Source organism: Octopus sinensis, linkage group LG7 (assembly GCF_006345805.1).
Source record: "Octopus sinensis linkage group LG7, ASM634580v1, whole genome shotgun sequence".
Taxonomy (NCBI): domain Eukaryota; kingdom Metazoa; phylum Mollusca; class Cephalopoda; order Octopoda; family Octopodidae; genus Octopus; species Octopus sinensis.
Window position 1 is genome coordinate 469,207 of NC_043003.1, and position 23,041 is coordinate 492,247.

General features: G+C 37.5%; 1 protein-coding gene across 19 annotated transcripts in view; it reads left to right on the forward strand.

Moving 5' to 3' along the window:
* The window catches only part of LOC115213794 (histone-lysine N-methyltransferase, H3 lysine-79 specific), a 203,890-nt gene that overhangs the window by 38,565 nt on the left and 142,284 nt on the right, over nt 1-23,041 (forward strand). For 18 of the 19 annotated variants that reach the window (XM_036504423.1, XM_036504430.1, XM_036504426.1 and 15 more), the window contains exon 2: nt 19,556-19,657. In XM_036504423.1, coding sequence (XP_036360316.1) covers nt 19,596-19,657 — 62 coding nt within the window. In that variant the 5' untranslated portion in view covers nt 19,556-19,595. Of the gene's footprint in view, nt 1-3,301; nt 3,310-19,555; nt 19,658-23,041 lie in introns of all 19 variants that reach the window. The other variant, XM_036504436.1, reaches the window with a different exon arrangement.

The following is a 23,041-nucleotide window of genomic DNA, read 5'->3' on the forward strand; positions in this document are numbered from 1 at the left end:
ACTGTCTTCAATGGTTTTAGTCAAACAAATCGATTCTTGTACTTATTTTTTAAGTGTATTGCTTATTCTATTGGTCTCTTTTGCCAACTGTTGCTTTGTGTCCCCATAACTTAATAAGTTATAGGGACACAAAGCAACACCGGTTGTGTTGTGGTGGTGGTGACACACATACACATACACACACACACATACACACACATGATAACCTTCTTTTAGGTTCCATCTACCAAATTAACTCACAAGACATTGGTTAATCTTGGACTATAGTAGAAGACCCTTGCCCAAGGTGTTGCACAGTGGGACTGAACCCAAAACCACATGGTTGCCAAGTGAGATTTTTAACCACACAGCCCATGCCTGTGCTTTGTTTATATATCAGAATAATTCATTAAGCAGATATGGTTATTATGTGCTATAAGTTCAAATCCCAGTAAAGTCAACTTTACCTTTCATCTCTTTGGAGCCCAAAAATGGTGTCTATTCTCCCCCCTTCTCTGTATTGTACTTATAAGCTCCATCCTTCTCACATTGTGTCACAATGATTTGGCCCAGGAATTGCATTAAAAGCACCTGTTCTGGTGGGATTCTCAGTCTTTTACATGTTAATTTCACAAATGAGAATTCAGTTGGTCAAACAGCTGAATAACCTGTCGTTCAAGACAGACAGAGATTCCACATTATTTTGCAAAACAGATTGTTAACCCTTTGTCAGACCAAACCATTTTCATAAGTTTGTCCTTAATGCCCATGCTAGTTTACAGAGGGAAGACCATTGGAGGCCACTGGAAGGTTACTTGAGGACCGCGGTTGAGAACTACTGGTCTATATAGTCACATGCTGACATGCACACCTTTTTGTTTGCCTTCTCAGCCTCGACTCATCGGCAAACCCAGGAATCAGCAGCTGGAAATCGAGAGGGGCTGCATCAGCACTTAGCGTTTTCATTATTGATTGGGAAAGAACACAAAAGCAAGGTTAACCTCAACAAGATTTATACTTTGACTTCTGGAACAAATGTGGCATAGCCTTTGATCCCACATTCCAATGGCTACCAATCATTGATAAGATCATCTATTTTGATATGAACTCTCAAACTTAATCTCTTTTTTCATATTACAATTAGTCACTGTTTCCTACTTCACAGAGAATTATCACATTTACATATAATATATAGAAAAAGTGAAATGGGTCCTGCGAACTTTCTGGGAGGAGTGAAATATTGAATGCTTTGGATTCAATCCTTTGTTAGGGGGCAGAGAAAAAGAGAAGAAAAAGAGAAAGAAAGTCAAAGTTTACATCCTCTCAGGTGTTTGACTTTTTCATCGTTTTCTTCTCTTTTTCTCTGCCCCCTGAAGAAGGATTGAACCCGAAATGTTCAATATTCCACTCTTCATGGCAAGTACACTGTATCCCTTTCACTTTTTTCTATATTTTTTCAAGCCTTGTCGATGCAGAGGTACTAGATTATTGCCTGATAATTATATATATATATGTGTGTGTATATATATATATATATATATATATATATCATCATCATCATCATCGTTTAGCGTCCGTTTTCCATGCTAGCATGGGTTGGACGGTTCTACTGGGGTCTGTGAAGCCAGAAGGCTTCATCAGGCCCAGTCAAATCTGGCAGTGTTTCTACGGCTGGATGCCCTTCCTAACGCCAACCACTCCGTGAGTGTAGTGGGTGCTTTTTACGTGCCACCCGCACAGGTGCCAGACAGAGCTGGCAAACGGCCACGAACGGATGGTGCTTTTTATGTGCCACCGGCACAAGGGCCAGGCGAGGCTGGCAACGGACACGAAACGGGGCGGTGCTGGCAACGGTCATGAAACGGAAGGTTCTCTTACATGCCACCGGCACTGGTAACACATCTGCAATTTCCATTGATCGATTTCCATATATATATGTATGTGTGTGTGTGTATATATATCTGTGTGGGTTTGTTTATATCCCTGTAAGCTAGCAATTTGGCAGAAAGACCAATAGAATAAGTTCAAGGTATCAGGTATGCCACATTCAAACTTCATACCTGTATAGCCCTAATAATGCTAGAAGGAGACTTAGAGAAGTGCTGAAGATCAATGGAAACTAAAAAGATGATCAGTCAACCTTCTTATATCATGTACAATGAATTGATGGATAATTCTTCAAAGATTAATCATATTTCAATCTTTGGTTGAGGTCTTAGCTACAAATTTAGACCAGGTTGCTTAACCCTTTGCCTGCTCAAAGCCTTTTCATAACTTTGTGCTAACCATCCCTGCTTGTTTACACACGTTCAGTTTGCCCTTGTTTCACAGGCTCCGAGTAACATAAAGCTTTCTTCTTTCTAAGTCCCAAGATACTTAATATTCTCCAATTGGAGAATATCTATCATTATATGATGCAAAGATATGAGGGAAACATGTCCTGTGTATTACAAGTGACACACAGCACAGGGAAAGGATGGAGCAGGTCCATTCGAAAAGACAGGATGTGATGGGGTTGAGAAGTGTTGTTCAAAATGCGTCTTTATTGTGAGCCTCTCTGCGACGGCAACCCTTTGCCTCTTCAAAGAATATGTTTATGCTCTGTGTTATTCGCTTTACTCTTTACTCTTTTACTTGTTTCAGTCATTTGACTGTGGCCATGCTAGAGCACCACCTTTAGTCGTGCAAATTGACCCCAGGACTTATTCTTTGTAAGCCCAGTACTTATTCTATCAGTCTCTTTTGCCAAACCGCTAAGTTAAGGGGACGTAAAAACACCAGCATCGGTTGTCAAGTGATGTTGGGGGGACAAACACAGACACACACACACACACATATATACGATGGGCTTCTTTCAGTTTCCGTCTACCAAATCCACTCACAAGGCTTTGGTCGGCCCGAGGCTATATTAGGAGACACTTGCCCAAGGTGCCACGCAGTGGGACTGAACCCGGAACCATGTATTATATAAAGCTTTCCTTTCATAAGTCCCAAGATACTCTGGTGGTTGGAAACAAATTAGAAATATGCATGGAATATAATGCATGGAACAAATATGTTCCTGTGTCTCATGTGAGATGTAGAAGAGGCAAAGGGTGAAACGACAGCAATTGCTTCTGTTTATAGCAATGAGAATGAGGGGATTGTGTGGTAGACTTTCCTATCAATGTGACCGACATATTGGAGGAGGAGGTTACACACACACACACACACACATACTGAAATGTAGACAGAATGAAAGAGATGGAGAGAGGAGATGACAATCCTGAAAGAAAAAAAAGAGAGAAAAAGAAAGTGAAGAGAGAGAGAGAGAGAGAGAGAGAGTGGTAGGTGAAGTATAAATGGTAAATTTAGCTGTGTCTATCCATGAATCATGCTTGAACTGATTAGATAGGAAGAGAAATAGCAAACGAGAAATACTAAACCGTATCTTCTGCAGGGTGTGAGGAAGGAAAGGTTTGAGTAATGCATTAAATTCTTTCATTTGCAAGGCATTTCTAAGTCTGTCGTAATAAACAGAGAGAAATGATTGAAAAAGATTGAGAAAGAAGTGAATGATAGACAGACATAAATAAATGGAGAGGTAGACTGGTGGATGGGAGACAGGGAGACAGACAAAATAGATCCATTGAATAATGTGTGAAAAGTGGAATTATATTAGGGACACCAGAAGTAATGTAATTTCAAGTAAATAGTCTGACGTCACCACAAGGTTTTTTTCTAAGCGAATAAAAGATGGTCTTGCAATCAACGAGTCAGAGAAGTTTTTGATGAGGCATTAATGTGGACAAACACTGTGTGCATGTTGATGCTCTGTTGGCCCCTGGGGAAAGGAGAACTTTAAGAGCAACATATTTGACATTGCATGCTTTATAAATTTCATAAGGGACCCAATGCAACATGAGCAAGGGTAAACCTGTTTAGGGTATATCCTGATGGTGGGATTGTTTGAAAATGCCAAATGAGGTTTAAAAAACCTGAAAATGGTGATTTCGATCATTTGGATGGGTGTCGATCAGGAAAACCAACTGTTCTCAACAATTATTTCTACTCTAGGCACAAGGCCTTGAAAATTTTTTGGCGATGAAGAGGGCTAGCCAATTACATCGACCCCCAGTGTGTAACTGGTACTTATTTCATCAACCTCGAAAGGATGAAAGGCAAAGTTGACCTCTATGGAATCAGTTGTTCTCAATAATGAAACAGTGAAAACAGCCATTGAAGAGGATCCACGTCAAAGTAGTGGAGACTTTCCCCAGACCCTAAATAAACCTTGGTCCACAGTGCAAGAGCATCTCAATCAGACTGGGAAAGTGCATAAAGAAGGAAAAGTGGTACCACATGAGGTGTTCCCACACAAGAATAAAATAGGTAACCGAAGGAAGGATAAATTCATTTGGTTAGGAAGCTCTAACTCATCCTCTCCACTCACAAGACCTAAAACCATCAGGTTTTCTCTTATTTTGGTCCCTTGAACATTTAACCAATTGGAAACACATTCAAAAGCAGGAACATTGTCAAACTGGTGGCACTCCAAACATTTTTCTCTTCTGAAGAACCTGGTTTCTATTTTGCCTGAAGAATCAGAAAAATGGTTTTGAAGTAGGAAAATGACTTTGCTAACAATGACAATTCTATTTTAAACGAATAAATATATTTATGATATGCTTTATGATGATTTAAATGCATCACATGAAATGCAACATTACTCTGTGGCACCTCTAGTATATATATATATATATATACATACACATGTATATATAATATATATATATATATATATATATATATATATATGTATGTATATATATACATACATACATATATGTATGTATGTATGTAAAGAGTTATTAATAAGGGATTATTAATCTGAGCAAAACAACTTCTTAAGCTCTCTACTAATACAAATACATTAGGTTAACAAAAGGTGTTTCAGACTGATTTAGAACTTCAGGTAATACTTTGTTAAAGTTGTTCAGCTTTATTGAATTGATCGATTGACTGATCGCATCAATGGAACTCTGAATGCCTCTGTGATGCATATCAGAATCATCTGCAAGAGTCTACGATGACAAAGGAATATGTAAAGCCCTTTATTTATGCTTTTCTTGTGTATATGGACAGAGAGAAAGAGAGGAAAGAAACAATAAAAATGCAGAGAGAGAGAGAGACTGTGTATGAATGAAGGTGAGAAATGACAGACTATTAGAGAGAGGAAGAGAGAGAGAGAGAGAGTGTAAGAATGAAAATAAAAAGAAAGAGCAGACCAATAATGAACTAAAATAAAAATTACTTTTACCAAATTGAATATTTCTTTCTTTGACTAAAATTCATCTTCATCCTCTCACATCCTCTCTCACTTCCTCTTCTCTACCCTTTCTTAACACACACTCTCTCTCTCTCTCCCCTTCTCTCTCCCCCACTCTCTCTCTTTCTCATAAATCATGTCTGAAAGCTGCATCAGTATAATCTTCAAATAATCATCTCCAGGTTAGTTATCTCTGCTTAAGCACAGACATATGAGTAAAAGCATTCCAACAATCCAGCAATGACCATCCCATCTTTTTTTTTTCTTTTCAGGCATTGTGTATCTAAGATTGCATTATACAACATAGTCTCAGATATCAGCCTTTTTTCTTTTTTTAGCTTCTTTCTTCTACAAGAAGGATTAGTGAGGAAATCAAATGGATGATACATTGAGTAAAAAATTAGTCACTAATTAATGACCAAATGGAATGAGTTATGTGGTTCTAGGAATGGAGATGGGAACGGCTTGGCTCTATGGGACAGATTGGAACGGTGGATGGGTAGAGGATTGCAGGTGTATAGATTGAAGCTGCTGAGGATGCAAGAGAGACGAGGAAGGCAGAATGCATAGTGGTACAGTCTCCTACACAGATACAGAAATTCCTCCCAAGCATGTAAAGAGGGTGTATGGGAAGGAGAAGAACATCTGGGTGGGTGGATTGTGCGATGCTAGGCAAGAATTCCGAGTAGCTTTCAGTTTTGTGGTCTAGAGTACAATGCAATAAGCCATGTGTTCGACCTCCTATTATAGTAACGGTTTGTCTGTAACGGATTTTCTTTAGAATTCAAAGCCTGTGATGGGAGTTACGATGCTCTGAATTTTGTAGGAAACATGCAGAGATAAACTTAAAAATGAGAACCTCACACAATATTTATTACTTTATTGTCCAATGGGGGCTAAACATAGAGATCACAAACAAAGAGATTAAGTCGATTATATCGACCCCAGTGCGTAACTGGTACTTATCTAATCGACCCTGAAAGGATGAAATGCAAAGTAGACCTCGGCAGAATTTGAACTCAGAACAACGGCAGACGAAATATCGCCAAGCATTTCGCCTGGCGTGCTAACCATTCTGCCAGCTCGCCACCCTAACATCATACAATATTATTTTTTTCTACTCTAGGCACAAGGCCCGAAATTTTTTGGGGAAGGTGCTAGTCGATTAGAGCGACCTAAGTATGCAACTGGTACTTAATTTATCGAACCCGAAAGGATGAAAGGCAAAGCCGGCCTCGACTAAATTTGAACTCAGAACGTAGCGGAAGACGAAATACCTATTTATTTACTACCCACAAGGGGCTAAATTCAAAGAGGACAAAAACAAGGACAGACACACGGATTAAGTCGATTATATTGACCCCAGTGCGTAACTGGTACTTAATTTATCGACCCCGAAAGGATGAAAGGCAAAGTCGACTTCGGCGGAATTTGAACTCAGAACGTAACGCAGACGAAATACAGCTATGCATTTCGCCCGGCGTGCTAACGTTTCTGTCAGCTCACCGCCCTAACATCACACAATATTTACTTGTAAGCCTTTAATATAGTTTGTAGTATTTAATGGTCGCAAAACGAAATACTGTATTGAAATAGTATATATGTGTCTGTATGGTAGCAGAGATGTCTCCTTCCATTCCAATGTTTACTCAATCGGAACAGAAGTTGCGGTCGGACATTAAGATACCAAATGCGTGTGTAGGCATATCTGTATGTATGCAAGTGTGTGTAGGCATGTGATGTGTGTATGTAATTGTGTGTTTGCACCCCTATATATGTGAGTGTGTGTGCGTGTGCAAGTATGCATGTATGTATATATGGGCGGATGCATGCCTGTATATGTATGTAAAAATGGATGTATGTAGATGTGTGTGTGTGTGTACGTGTGTGTGTTCTTTTATTGCTGTCTTCTGTTGTTTCCAGTCATTAGTCGGCAGCCACGTTGGGTCATCGTCTGCAGGGCTTTCATCAATCTTTCTCACTCCTGGACATATTTTAGCCTAGTACTTATTTTATCAACTGCTATATGTTGAAATACTAAGTTGTAGAACGTAAAAAAGACATAACACACACGTCATACATATGCGTATATAAGACACACAAATATTCATATATAAACACATTAATATATTTTATATGTAAAGCATAATATGTCATACATGTATGTATATTCTTGTAATTGTCATTTTAGTAAATAAATAAATAAATTGACATAATATAATGTCTAAAAGTTGATGAACCACCTATTGATCTCATCCATTTTCTTATTGCTCTATATATAAACACACATATATATATAGTTACAAATATGTATGCACCAACAGGTCTAGACACAAATATATGCAAATACACACACAGATACACACAGACGTATATACATACTCACACACATACATATACGCAGTTACAGTTGTCTAAACCTTTGTGACATAATAAACATTCAAAAAGCTATTTTCTTTTATGGTTTAGGATTAGTTACTAAAATTCCAACAATCTCATTGTAAAACATCTGTTAATATCTTTAAAAAAATCTCACCAACTGATAAAAAAAAAGAGCACCCACCCCCCGCACCACACACACATTTATACACACAAACATATACATTTTGCTATTCAATTTCCAATATCTATCTGTGTATACACACACACACTGAGTTGTCTATGTTGCATTGTCTTTATGTGCTTTTGGGACTAAGTTCTTTGTTATAAACACTATTTTGTAGTTATAAGTCATCAATGTTTGTTTACTCTGATGTTACTTTTAGTAAGAATCTGGTGGTTTTCCAGGCAGTGTTTATATTTTTAATGCTGTTGACACCGCTGGATTGAATGGTGCCCAAGTGTCGAAACCATAGTGATATCCGTTTGGCAGCTGATGATGGGAATATACGTTTGTTATGCTCGATTGTAAATTTCTTACATGTTACTTTCATTATTCTGGGTTTTTCTTTATTCTTGTAAAGTGGAAAGTGTTTGTTGGATCATAGTTTGTGGGGATCACTTACATTGGTATTCTGTGATAATGCTTAGATATTGGTGTCTAGTTTTGAGAGGTTCTGTGGCATAAATAATACTTAACAAAATATACTTCGCCAGTTACTCTCCACTAATGTTTTTCATCCATCATTCATCAACTATTTACACCACATCCCTATCCGTGCAGTTGTCATCTTTCTACCTGTTAATCAATGTCTTAAATACACGTAGCCACTCTCTCGATTGACTCAGTCCCCTTCCAAAGAAATATATTCATTTCATTTTCTCCAGTTTCCAATTGATCTTCCACCATCAATGTCCAGGTTTCTTTACCATGCAACATCTCCCCACCTTTTATACGTGCTTCCAAAACCAGCTTGTCAACGCAAGCTGCAGTTCTTTAAACATTCTTTGAATATATCTACCCTTTCCTTAATTTAGCTTTAAAACTTCCATTATGATTTGCACCAGGTAAGCATCTGAGCTGTTCATGGATTTCGTTTCATAGATTTTTCTATAACACATTATCTATGTGCATCTGAAGTTACTGTGTCTGGCAGTATCGCAGCAAACATGCCATTGTTTGCAGAAAACTTACTGCCTAGACACTGAAAAATGCCAAAGGAATGTTGTAGTCTTTATCAGGCTGATATATGAAGATAGTTGTATTATTATTATTATTATTATTATTATTATTAACTACAGTGTATCTAGGATTATATCATCCAATGTGTTCTTGCTTTTTAAAGATGGATGTGATATGAGTTAGATCTAGCAGGGGATTTCCTGTTTTTTATGTCGGCATTTTTCCAGGTGACATAAGCAAGGGAGAAAAATGGGAAGGGAAATTGGAAGAAAGTGTTCAGTAAATTGTTTAAACGAAGTCGGAATTGGAATAAAAGAAGAGGCAAATATATGGAACATGTTTCAGAAGGATTGCCATTTATTGTTGAGTGGTTTGCTAGTTTGCGTAACATGTTGCTGAGAAACAGCTTGCCTAACAGATGGATGGCATTTTTAGGATGCTGTCTTTTTTGTGTGCCTGATGACTAAGGCATCACAGATGTACTTTTCTCTTGTAGAGTTCCAGTAACTGTTTAGAAGACAAGTATTTTTCTGCCAGCTAATTGCGACCCCAGTGATTAGTTAATCAAGAGTAAATTTGTTTTAGCACGCGGCTGATAGTGATGCTTGCCACTGATGACGCTCAAAGATGCAGAAATACATATTTAGCAATTACATCACCTCTGCTAAACACTTTTCATCTGCTACTGAAATATTTCTGTGTTTTTTAAACACTATACGTCCATACAAATTGCTTTCTCGATATGAATACTGCGATTTCAGGGCTTTCTGCAGTACATCTGCAATATACAAACTACTATTCTGAATTAATACTACTTCCGTTGGTAATAACAAAATTTTCTGTCCCTCACGAAAAAGAAGGCGATTGAGTTCATATTTTTAGTGTGGTCTGCAGAAATGGGCTGCATTCGTGGCCTTTGCAGGGTCTTTGAGATTGTGAAATTGAAACCATTAATATTCTGTTTAAACAGATGTCAAGTGAACAGTAGCGAGAAAGACATGGCTTGAGAGAGCATTCCAGAGTTCCAACGTTTTGTAAAGAAAGGAACGGGTGTAATAGATAATGCGGGATCTGAAGGGTTGAGAAAAAGAAGGAATATTTAGACAATGCAAATCACTGATAGAAAATTTGACTTGTTTCAATCATTGGACTGCGGCCATACAAGCTCAACTTTTCTTGTTACTCTTTCAGGATCGATGAAATAAGTACCAGTCAAGTATTGGGGGTCGATGTAAACGACTGGTCCTCTTCCCCACAAATGTTCAGTTCTTGTGCTTATAGCAGAAACGATTATTATTGTTATAGGTTGACTTACTTTTGAGTCTACTCTGTAGATGAGTATTTCCACAAAAAAGAAGAAACTGTCAGCCATTTTGCTTTTGGCAACGTTAATCCCTTTGCTCTCGAGATGGAGATTTTGTTTTGCTTGCGATAACATCAAATTTTAATTTCCCTACCAATTCACACTCATTAAATGCTTCAGTGCCTCATTTCAAATCGGCTTCTATTTTGAGAACCCGCTGGGTGTACATGCACCCAAAGTTTTCTGAAGGGAAGCTCTTGAATAGCAGAAATTCTTTTGGTTTTCATGAAAAAAACCCATTTCTCCTTAAAGACAGACTCTTGGCTGATTTTACTCTCAGATGGAACACATTTCCTCGTTCAGACAAGATATTAGAGTAAGACAATACAATCTACTTTATACATGTTTCAGTCATTGGACTGCGGCCATGCTGGGGCACCGCTTTGAACGGTCTTAGTCGAACAAAGTGAACCCAGGGAATTGGGTTTTTTTTTTTAAAGCCTAATACCTATTTTTTGCTGGACCATTAAGTTACTGGAACGTAAGCAAACCAACACCGGTTGTCAAGCAGTGGTGGAAGAGGACACACACACACACACAATCACTGCTTAGTTGTTGTTTAACCCCAAGCCATCCTTGAATATTCAAAAGCGTTCCATCTATGACCATCCTCGATCATTTTTCAGGCATGGTGTACTGAGGACTATTTTAGCCGATGTGACTTCCTTTTAAAGCTTCTAGGGTGTGATATGCGAAATTTAGCTGTTGTTTTTAGCAAGTCAAACGACGTTGAGGTTCCTTTGATATTTAAACTATATCTGTGTGGTATTTAAAAGTCTGCTAGAAGAATTGATAATATTTTCATTTCTTATCTGTTGTTGTTCATTAAGGTATTTCAAATGCGTTGGTTATGGAACAATTTTGCTTTTAAAGACAAGATAAACCTTCTCCAGATCACTGTTAATTTGTACCTCTCTAGGGTTGATAGAATACATAAACACAAGGTGAAATAATATAATGAATGTTACAACAGACCAAATTGTCTGCGAGAATACTCCACATCGTGTAACTGGTATCCTTGGAAAACATATAACTGTCAATGTTTCCATGTAGCTAGTCATACATGCCATTTTTTTTTACTGAGTTGTCAGATAAATTCGTTGGGTTTTTTTCTTCCTTTCTGTTACTCTATCATTATATGTTTGAAAAGAGGTAAAATTTATTCAAATTTCAGAAATGATAAATAAAATTTGTGGAGGAAGAATAAAGCTGCCAAATAACCATAAAATGCTACTTTTTTCGCGTTAACCCATTAAGTTCCACTGTCCTATAAATAGGACACTAAATGAGAACCTTAAAATAAGCTGTAATCACATTGTACCAGTATCCTATTTATAGGACACCGAGTATTTCCATTTCTACTTGAAGTAAAGGAGTTTTAATAATTATTTTTTTCATTTTAACCTATTTTCAATCATCTGTAAAAAATTTAAAGTAATATTCAGAAATTAAAGTACTCTGGGACTTAATGGGTTAGTTCAGATGGCTTTGGAAATTATTAAGATAGATAAGTGAAACCCCCTCCACACACACACACAAAAAGTGCAGTTTTGGAGAGTAACTTTGATCTTATTAATTATTAAAGAGATTATAGGAAGAAATTCAATGATAAATAGGCAATAATTGAGATGGCTTAAATGAAACCTAGCAGTACTCAAACTGACAAAGATCAACGACCTCCAAAAATATGAAATATTTGGAAATATTTTTGCACATTCTCTTTATTAATGGTTGAGACAAAATAACGTCGCCAGAAAGATGAAGCGTGAACGTGATCTCGATGGGAATACAGATATTTTGTCCCACGCTCTAACGGTTTCCTCCAGAGTTACCATAGCAACATTATAGACCCCTGGGCAACTCGTTGCATTGGGCCCTATACTATATATTCACTGATAGCCTGCTACTTCGATCAAAATTGGGTCCCTGGACCCGTAATTATTTCACTATAAATTACACATTTTTTCTATTAAAACATGAAAGAAATATTACCTAAACTTTAGTATAAATCTGTGAATAGCTTATGTTCATTGAAATTAGTGATTGTTGATGCACAAATCTTCAAAGAACTGCTTTCCACTCGTTTTTGGCATTTTCTCGCCAGATATTCGCTTCATGTTTGGCAGAGTAAAAAGTCTATGGGAGATAATCCCTGTTGCTAACGAGCTGAAGTGAGACGAAAAGAGAAAAAATTTCGTCAAGTAAATCAAGTTTGTTGAAATGATGACATGGTTTGTTCTTAGAATATGGAAAGATGACCATTTGCAAGCAATATAGGCAAGTCGTCTGGGATTTTAAAGTAGAGGAACAGGAATGGTGTCCTGATAATCATTCCATAGCATTTGAGTTGAGTTTAAAATAGAAGAAAAGACATTTTAGCATTTTGTTAATATTTCGCTGAGAATTAACCCTAAATATATGAAGCATTGATCAAAGATCTAATATTTCATGGTGTTAGACTTTAGTAATAGAAATCTGATACTGCTTGGGCTGCGTTATTAAAAAAAATAATTAATTAAACTACAGTGTAGTGAAGGTTAAAACTTCTGTTAAAATATTTATCAGAAATTCCCGCATTAAAATTCGCTATGAGCGAACGAAGCAGTTTTAGTTCAGAATAGGAATTTGCGTATCATATTTGGAGCAGATATTTGGTCGTTGAGAACCTGATAAACTGGGATATTCGTCTCAAGATAGCATCTCTCGTTAACGTATAGCGCTAATCGCTTATAATTAATTTTTTACCGAGCCCGGCGGCTATTTGTAACATTAGGGAAGTTTGTTTTTTTAATCACTGTTTTACTATATCAGTCCCGGTTGATTTTGTTTAAACATGCAGTTGCTAATAGGTTCTTGCTACTGACGAATTCTAAAGATGCAGAAATGCTCATTTAGTAATGCCGTTATCGTTGCTGGACGATTTTCGTCTGCCACTGATATATTTGTGTGTTTTTAACAATGTACGTCTATAAGAGATACTGTACCGGGACAAATACCACAATTAATTAGGCTTTCAATGATGTATATGCTTTAAGTATGATGCACAGATTGCTATTAACACATAATTTTACAAATAAGAGTGTCGGGCAGGGCATAGTGTAGTTGGTAACATGGCTGTCCGGCAAGCGTCAGATATATAACTTAAATCCGCTTTGTAACCATAAGATTTTGGTTTCAGTTCCACTGGGCAGCATGTTGGACAAGTGTCTTCTAATATAGCTCTGGGCCGACCAATATTTTATTAGTGAGTTTGATAGATGGAAACTATGTAGAATCCCGTCGCATATTTCACGTGCGTGTGTGTGTGTGTGTGCTTTTGTTTCCCTCACTGCTTGACAATCGGTGTTTGTTTCTGTCTCCGTAACTTAGCGGTTCGACAAAAGATACAAAAACAATAAAGACCGGACTTAAAAAAAAAAAAAAAGAGTCGATTGTTTAAAAAAACTAAAAGCCTTCAAAGTGATGTCCCAGCATGGCCGCGCTCCAATGACTGAAACAAGTGAACGATAAAAGGCAAAAATGTAACAGCGCCGAAGTTCCATAATTTGGTGAGAGCCGCACGAATTTAGAATTACTGAAAATTTTGCAAAAAGAATAATGACGCCAGGCGAGCAGAAAACCAGAAAAATGGGGGACAATCAGCAATTTTGACCCACTTGAGGGTCTTGGCGTGGCGAACACACACACACACCGTGTATTTATTTTAAGGTATATGCACACATCTTAAGCATTTTTAAATATAGACACGAGCCAACAAAAGAGTTTCGTTATGCGAGTCACTTGAATTGTTGCTTCAGCCGTCAAAATCTTTCCACAAACAAATCCCTACCAACTTTAAATGCTGGCACCGCATGCTTTCAAGTCTTAATTCTTGGGACAATACAAACTAACAAAGGAGCCTTTTGTCGAAGTCATTTAACTTGCTAAGACAGCAGCCGAACGTTTTCGTTAAAATATCTACAATCACAAACGCTCGAAATGTGTCCCGAAGTTATGTAATCTTTGTGACAACATTTTAAGAAAACAACGAAGAAGGTTGCCATAGCTAAAAACAAAATAACAAAAAAAACCCCCAAAAAGACATCTTATGGGTTGTCAGATAAATTCATTCGTTTTCCACCATCGTCAATATGTTTGAAAATGGGCAAAATTTATTCAAATTCCAAAAATGCTGAACAAAAGTTGTAGAGAAACAATGGAGCTACAAAATCCCTTGAAACATTTCGCTAAAAATATTTTTCGCATCAATTTAAATTACGTGAGAAAGATTAAAGAAAGTCGTAAAAACACGAACGAATTCATCTGACAACTCAAGAGATGTCTGTGGAGGTTTGCACCTAATTTCACAGAAGCTGGAGAACACCTGAAGATTAAAATATTTTTTTAAACATTGCCACCGTTTTAAAGAATGATGGGGACGGGTGCCGTCAATCAATTTTAAGTAATTTCAGTTAACTTCATAACCATTGGGTTTCCAGTTCAGAACCACCGCGAGGAATCTAACGCAAGTGTTTTCTAATAAAGTTCCGAACCGACCATTAACTTGTACGTGAATTTGGTAGACGGATACCGCGTGGGAGCCTGACGTGTGTCCGTGTGTCCAATAGAATAAGTAGCAGGCTTTGAAATAGATAAGCACTGAAATCGATTTGACAAAAAGTTTTCAAGGCGGTGCTCCAGCATGACCGCTGTCCAGTGTCTGAAACAATTAGAACAAAAAGAAAAAGAAGAGAAAAAAGGGGAAAAAGTCGTGCGCTGAAATACATTCAATTTTTTTAGTGAATAGAAACTAAAAAATATTTGTCAATGATGCCATGCTGGGGCAACCACCTTGAAGAAGTTTCAGTCGAAAGAACTGACCCCAACAGTTATTTTTTAAAAGCCTGTACTTACTCTGTCGAACTTTTGCCGAACCACTAAGTTACGGGAAGTAAATACACCAACGCACGTACACACACACACACATCAATAAATAAACCATGCTTCCATACTTATCTGAAAATGCAGGGCGATTTATGGAAGCCCCTACCAATTCGTCAATTTTCGTCGTAAGAAATATATCATGGAGAGCATAGGTTCTCAAAGTGGGCGCTACCGCCCCTCGGTGGGTGTTGAGACGGTCCAGGTGGGCGCTGGTGTCTAAAGGGGCGGGGTGGGGCAGGTGTTGGGAGGAAGGCAGTGGATTGGGGGGACACTATGAATTTATTATAATATTATTACAGTATTGTATACAAATTGTACAATATTATATTAAATATCAAATGATTCATAGTATATATGAATTAGTAAAATATAAAATATTTATTTATACATAAAAATAGGGGTGGGGGTGCTGAAGGTATTATGTGGCCTGGAGAGGGGGCGGTGGCCCCAAAAGTTTGAGAACCTCTGATTTATAGAATAGAGCAGAGGTCCGCAACCTTTTCTCACTTGTGGTACACTTATATACTTTTCGAAATTCGGCAACACACCCGAACTAAAAGTATAAGGGAAACAAATGATGTTGAGGTTACCCTGTTGCACACCTAGCATCGTCTCGTGGCACAGCAGCGTGCCGCGGCGTACCGGTTGCGGAGCAGGGTGTAGAGAGCCACTTCCACGAAAGCGAAAAATGCGTGCCAGTGAAGGGAGACAACTATTGTTAGTTTTCCCCCGTCTTTGTTGCCACAGAACAATTTCTTCGCTTTGTTTGTGAAAGATTAGCAATAGTAATTATAGCAGAGTATCAAATGTCTTTCTTTATTTTTTGTTTTTATACAGGAAAATTTTAAAATATCCAGTATACGCAACTGAATCCATATTTAATGAAAATAGCCATCTATTTTAAGGCGGTGAGCTGGCAGAATCGTTAGTACGCCGGGCGAAATGCTTAGCGGTATTTCGTCTGTCTTTATGTTCTGAGTTCAAATTCCACCGAGGTCGACTTTGCATTTCATCCTTTCGGGGTCGATAAATTAAATACCATTTACGCGCTGGAGTCGATGTAATCGACTTAATCCCTTTGTCTGTCCTTGTTTGTCCCCTCTGTGTTTAACCGTTTTTGGGCAATAAAGAAATAAGAAACTAGCTATCTATGTATCATACTTAATGTATATAGATTGTCGAAAAGCCAGTTACGGGTGTATTTATTCTAAGAGCAATTCTTATGGACTGGCCGTATGACTTCTTCTGGGACGAATTTTCCTCTCTCTCTGATATTTATTGTGTTTTATACACAGCACTGAGATTAGACTGTCACAGGAAAGAATCGCATGTCGCTTTCTAGTCTGGAGACCTAAGAGTGAGCCAAGAACGAAATGGTCGGACAATATCACGCTTGGATTTCCTGCTGGAAAGTGTAACGACATTTGCTTCTTATGAGATCTTATGAAGGAAGGACCTGAGGACTCTAGCCTCATGTACTCTCTAGTAATAGTGGGCTGAGAAAATAGACGGATAAACACAGCCCAGTTGTTGTCTCAGGACAAATTCTACAGTAACTGGCCTATCAACGGCGTATATACATTAATTACGATACATAGATGACTATTTTAAAATACGTAATATCTGTGATACTTCTAAAGTGAGTTCTCTGTATAACTATTTAAAATCTACTCATCAACTCTGAATTTTTAAAAACTGTATTCCACTGATAAATTCCCTGAAAATAACTCCTCCATGAAAAACGATATTAGCTGTTTGGTCTAAATTTAGCATTAGTTTGTATTAACTTAAAACTTTATAATCTCTCTATCTTTTCCCTATCGCTCACTTTCTGTTAAATTCTACATTTATAACGTACCGCCTCCTCTAAATCTATATGAGTATTGGATTTCTTGAGAAAGTCTTATCTGTAAATATGTAGGTAGAATGTACTTTTCCTTAAAAGAAAAGAATTTTCGAAAAACACCGTTTTAACACATGTATAAGTCATGTCTCTAATTTAAGTGTTAAATTTTGGTGCAAAATTTGTTCCCTTCAAATCTTAGCTTTACCCAATTGCTATGTTGCGCTCCAATCTCTTCATTTAAGATCAACTATAGAATAGTGCGACTTTTAAACGAATAATTACTGTAATTTTACATCCATTCATCCGCAATAAAAACGACTCGGCCAACAAAAGCCGAGTTGCATAGTGTAAGGGAGATAACTCCCACATGACTTTTTTTTTTTGCAATGTGGCTTCGTTAGACAAGAGAACTTGATTAAAAACACCATATTGTAATTTATATCCGACAAAATTAATAAAAATAATCAAAAAAAAATATTTCACATATTCAGCTTATTGTTAAATTAAAAGATTTTTGTTTAAAATGTCCATCTTATTGTTAAGAAAGAATCATTTCTTCTCTAGAAGAAAGTGGATGTTGAGACAGAGAGAAACCTTCCTATTATAAATTTAAGCTTTCCTTCTTTCCAATTACAAATCTCTCCCTCTTTTGCTACTTTTGTCATTCTTTTTCTCTTGGTACAATTTTACTTAAATATCTAATATATCTTAAAAAGATTACACGTATTTAGATAATTGTTTATACATACATACATACATACATACATACATACACATATCATATACATGGATATCATCATCATCATCATCATCATTTAGCGTCCGTTTTCCATGCTAGCATGGGTTGGACGGTTCAACTGGGGTCTGGGGAGCCCGAAGGCTGCACCAGGCCAGTCAGATCTGGCAGTGTTTTCTACAGCTGGATGCCCTTCCTAACGCCACCACTCCGAGATTGTAGTGGGTGATTTTATGTGCCACCGACACAGGTCCAGACGAGGCTGGCGAACGGCCACGCTCGGATGGTTTTTATGTGCCACCGACACAGGTGCCAGACGAGGCTGGCAGACGGCCACGCTCGGATGGTGTTTTTATGTGCCACCGACACAGGTGCCAGATGAGGCTGGCAGGTTCCAGACGAGGCTGGCAGACGGCCACGCTCGGATGGTGTTTTTTAATGCCACCGACACAGTGCAGATGAGGCTGGCGGACGCCACGATCGGATGGTGTTTGTTACGTCCCCAAAGCACGGAGGCCAGTCTATGCTACTGGCTACGGCCACGTTCGGATGATTTTCTGTGTGCCACCCGCACTGGCCCACAAAGATACAAATTCCATTTATGCTCATCTATTTTGATTTGTTTTGATTTGATTTGATTTTCACTTGCCTCACAGGTCTTCACAAGTTCACAAGAAGGAAGGTATGCACAGGTGGACTGTCTACGTCGCCGGGTCTTCGGATGGTCTTTATGTGCCACCGACACAGGTGCCAATGTGGCTGGCGAACGCCACGATCGAATGGTTTTCCTTGTGTTCCACCGTACGGAACCACAAAGATACAAATTCCATTGATGTTCATCTATTTTGATTTGTTTGATTTTCACTTGCCTCAACAGGTTTCACAAGTGTCACGCTGTCACACACTTGCTCAACAGGTCTCCACAAGTGTCACACACTTCCTCTGCCTCAACAGGTCTTCACAAAGTCACACACTTGCCTCTGCCCTAACAGGTCTTCACAAGTGTCATAAGAGGGAGGTATGCACAGGTGGACTGATGACTCGCTGTCTTTGGATGGTGTTTTTTGTGCAACCGACACAGGTGCCAGGTGAGGCTGGCGAACGGCCACGATCAGATGGTGTTTGTTGTGCCCACGCACGGAGGCCAGTCGATGCGGTACCAGCTACGGCCACTTCGGATGGTTTTCTTGTGTGCCACCGGTACTGGACCACAAAGATACAAATTCCATTGATATTCATCTATTTTGATTTGGTTTGATTTGGATATATATATTATAATATATATATATATACATACATACGCACACACACATACAATTTATCTCTCTCTCTCTCTCCATATCTCTCTCTCTCTATATATATATATATATATATGAGAGAGAGAGAGAGAGAGAGAGAGAGAGAGAGAGAGAGAGAGAGAGAGAGAGCACGATGTAATCCAGTATCTATAATTGTTTTTGTGTTTAAATATCTTCAATGTACAAAAAACTTGTGAAGGAAAAAATTAATCACAATATTCTTAAATTAAAATTTCCCTTGTTACTGTTTTCTTTTCTGACATTTAATTGTTTAATGTAGTTATTTGTTTGAAAAAGGGATTATTTTAGTGATTTTATAAATAAGATATATTAATTAGGATATAAAATTCTTCATTTTGTTATTAAAAAGTTCTTAAGGCTTGATTAAAGAAAATTCATTGTAAAACTTATTTCACCACACACACACACACATGCGTGTGTGTGATGATAGAAATAATATCTGTTGAATATATTGAACATCGTGAGTGATTTAACCAAGTTGACCCTTTTTATTTTTGTTTTCTCTTCTTCTTCTTACAGTGAATCCCTTCTTTTTCGAAGCTTCCCAGACTAAATAGCCATGAGTTCACTCGAAGAACGCCGCGAAGCCCGCCGCAGAAAGCGAATGCAGGAAGAATCAGAGTAAGTCATGATAAATGTTTACCAAATTATTTCATGGTCCTAGCATGAGACCTTTTACTCTGACCCCTACACTTTAATCTCACTTTCATAAATGTGGGGTTTCTTCCAAGGTATATTCTATTTAAAGTCTTCAATCGTTGATATTTCTCTTTTCTTCATTTTATGATATTTACAAATAAAAGATACAGAAATAAAAAATTTTTTGTTCTTAAACGCGTGAAAATAGCATGATCAGGATAAATGACCCATACACTGCAGAAAATACATTTTTCTGCAATGGATCCTCATCACGCTATTTATTAGCATTATCACGCTATTTATTAGCATTATCACACGTTTGAGAATAAAATAAAATTTATTTCTGCATCTTTCAATACATCTCAACTTTGTTTACTTTCATCAGAAGTTACAATAATAAAATGTTCCCGGCTCTTCATTTATTCACCTTCTGTCCTGTTTTCTGTTAAATTTATTTTGGAAGCAACTTTCAGCAACAAGATTTATCTAAACGTATAGAAGAAGAAGAAGAAGAAGAAGAAGAAGAAGAAAGAAGAAGCTCAAATGCTTATCCTGTGTATCACATACCATGATACACTGGACATATTACCCTGGGGTCCATGCAGCATACACGATACACATCCCCCCCCCCTCCAGTGATGTTTTTTTTTTCTTTTGGGGGAGAACTTCTGAAAGGAAAGCTTTGTATGACTCAGAACATGAAACAAGGCTTAACTTCAAGTCTGAAAAGTAGCATGGGCGTTTAGGATAAACTTGAGATGCTTTGGAGAGGCAAAGGGTTTTTTAAAACTCCAGACCATCTTCTGAAAAATTCTTGACTGACGTTTTCATATTAATTTATTTTAATTTATTTAAATTTATTTTAATTTATTCATATTTTCATATCTTTTAATCCCACCATTATTCTTTAAACAAGGGACATTACTCTGTTTGCCTTATGGTAGCTTCAAGAACTCTCTAACTTTACAGCTGAAAGCTCTGAAGAAAATAGTGACTCACTTTACAACATTTGAAAACAGTTTCATAAATCATTATCTCAGCTATCAATAAAAACAATATTTATGAAATGAATAAAATTAATTGCTCAAGGCTTTTTTTTTCTAATTAGATATATCCATTAAGTAAAGAATTAAATTTACAGACGTTCAAAACAGTAGACCTTTCGAAGCTGTTCTCTGCCCCTCAGCTGAGTACTTCAAATCAACAAAGCTCTTGTTAATTACATTCACAGCTCTTGTTTCTTGTAGTCGTAAGCTGCACCTTTCAGGATACCTATTTGAACATTGAAATATTACATCTCAATCTTTCAGTTAATGAGCTGACTCCCTCTTGGGTGGTAGCAAGGCTTAAAATAATATTGAAGCATCATCTAATTTACACCTACTCTCAGTACAAAAGTATTAAAGAAAATATTTGTACCCCATGAAGTAAGTTTCTATGTGTATGTGTACATACATATATATATATATCTAACACCCGTACAAACATGGAAAATGGATGCTAAATGATGCTGATGATGGCAATGTTGTCCGTGGGAAGGGCAAGGCCCCATATGCAACACAGCAGAGGATTCAAAGTCAGAATTCTCTCTCTCTTAAATGAAATACCTTCCAAAGCTGATGAGTTCCATCTGCTTGAAGCACCATTTTTAAGGAACCAGGACCTGCCTTTGCCATTTCTCCATTTCTCCAGATGGTTTGGCTGGGTCTAGAAACTAAATCTTATGAGAAGGCCCGGAGTTGGACATGGTTATCAGAGGCTGTCCAAAATGCTTGCTAGGAGAGAATTATTTCTTACCAGTGAAAGATTCCTCCTCATTACCACATCCCATCTTCATTACTTTGCTGTATATATGATGTGTGTGTGTGTGTGTGTGTGTGTGTGTGTTTAAGATGTGGTGCTCTCGTTTGTCATAAACGACAGATGACTTGTGATCAAGTGCTTGTGCTGCACATCTACTCACTCCCCACATCCCCTCACTCCCCACATCACCTCACTCCCCACATCACCTCACTCCCCACATCACCTCACTCCCCACATCCCCTCACTCCCCACATCACCTCACTCCCCACATCTACTCACTCCCCATCAAATTTGACATTGTCTGTCCAGGTGCATGACATGTCACGCATCAGATGTTGAATTGATTGCAGAGCAATGTGGAATGAAGTGTTTTGCTCAAGAACACAAAACACCACCCAGTTCAGGAATTGAAATGGTGGTCAGCATACAACACTCTAACCACCAGACCATGAACCTACATACACACACACATACCTATACACACATTTTCAAGTATATGTACATGTGTGTATGCATATATATATATGTTGCTTTCATTTGAGTTAAAGCCCACAGCGTGTGGGTTAGATGAATATATTAATCCAATTCTTTAAATGAACGATGATAACTATTAAAAAAACAAAACCCAACTCTTTTGTCACAAAAGATTTAAAAATAGCCTTTTATATGATTTTAATAAATTTACAGTTTTTTGTTTTCAATTATAAGATGAAAAAAATATAATCAAAATAGAACAAATTAACAATCATTAATTACATTTAAACAGTTTCTCAAATATACCTAAAATAACAACTTACCTCAACTAATTGCTGTTTATTTTCCATTTAAAGTGCTCAGCTTTGTTTTATTGTGTGATTTCTTTTCAAAGATGGAAACTGTGTGTTGTTTCTTTTATATATATTTATTATTGATATTTCTTTGTGTTGTTTTGTGTGTGATGCATCGGTTGGCCATAAACTCTATGAAAATCAACCCCTCGTTTTTTTTACTTTTTCATGTTCCTGTTGTTACACATTATGCAATTATAAATAGAGCAAAGTAGATTTTATTTCCTTCTTAGAAGTAAGTTAGTTGTCTATTAATTAACTAATGTATGCACATAGACACACACACACACACACACAAATCCTACTGACACGCACCAAACACATTTGCATACACACATATATCAGAAACATGTGTGTGTGTGTGTGTGTGTGTGTGTTTGGTGCTTACAGTAGTTCCTTGCAACACTCTCCAGTTACAATGACAACAATAATCATTCGTCTAAGTTTAGCCGAGATATTAAATGATGCTACTTCAAACGACCTCAGTGAGACGATGGGGAGGCTGTGCTTATGTGATGTTATCTTCTTCCCTTCATTATATAAACCTTCATTCACGTGTAGTATTATGTTGGACTACTTTATCATGCTCTGTCAATGCAACTGGATGTAAATTAAAGGAGATTTGGCTGCTATTTCTACCATATCGAGTGATCACATAGAGGCAGGCTCCCTGTTTGATGTTTTGTGCATTAGGTGGGGAAAATAAGAAAAGATGCCATCTGTTAGCCATGGAAAT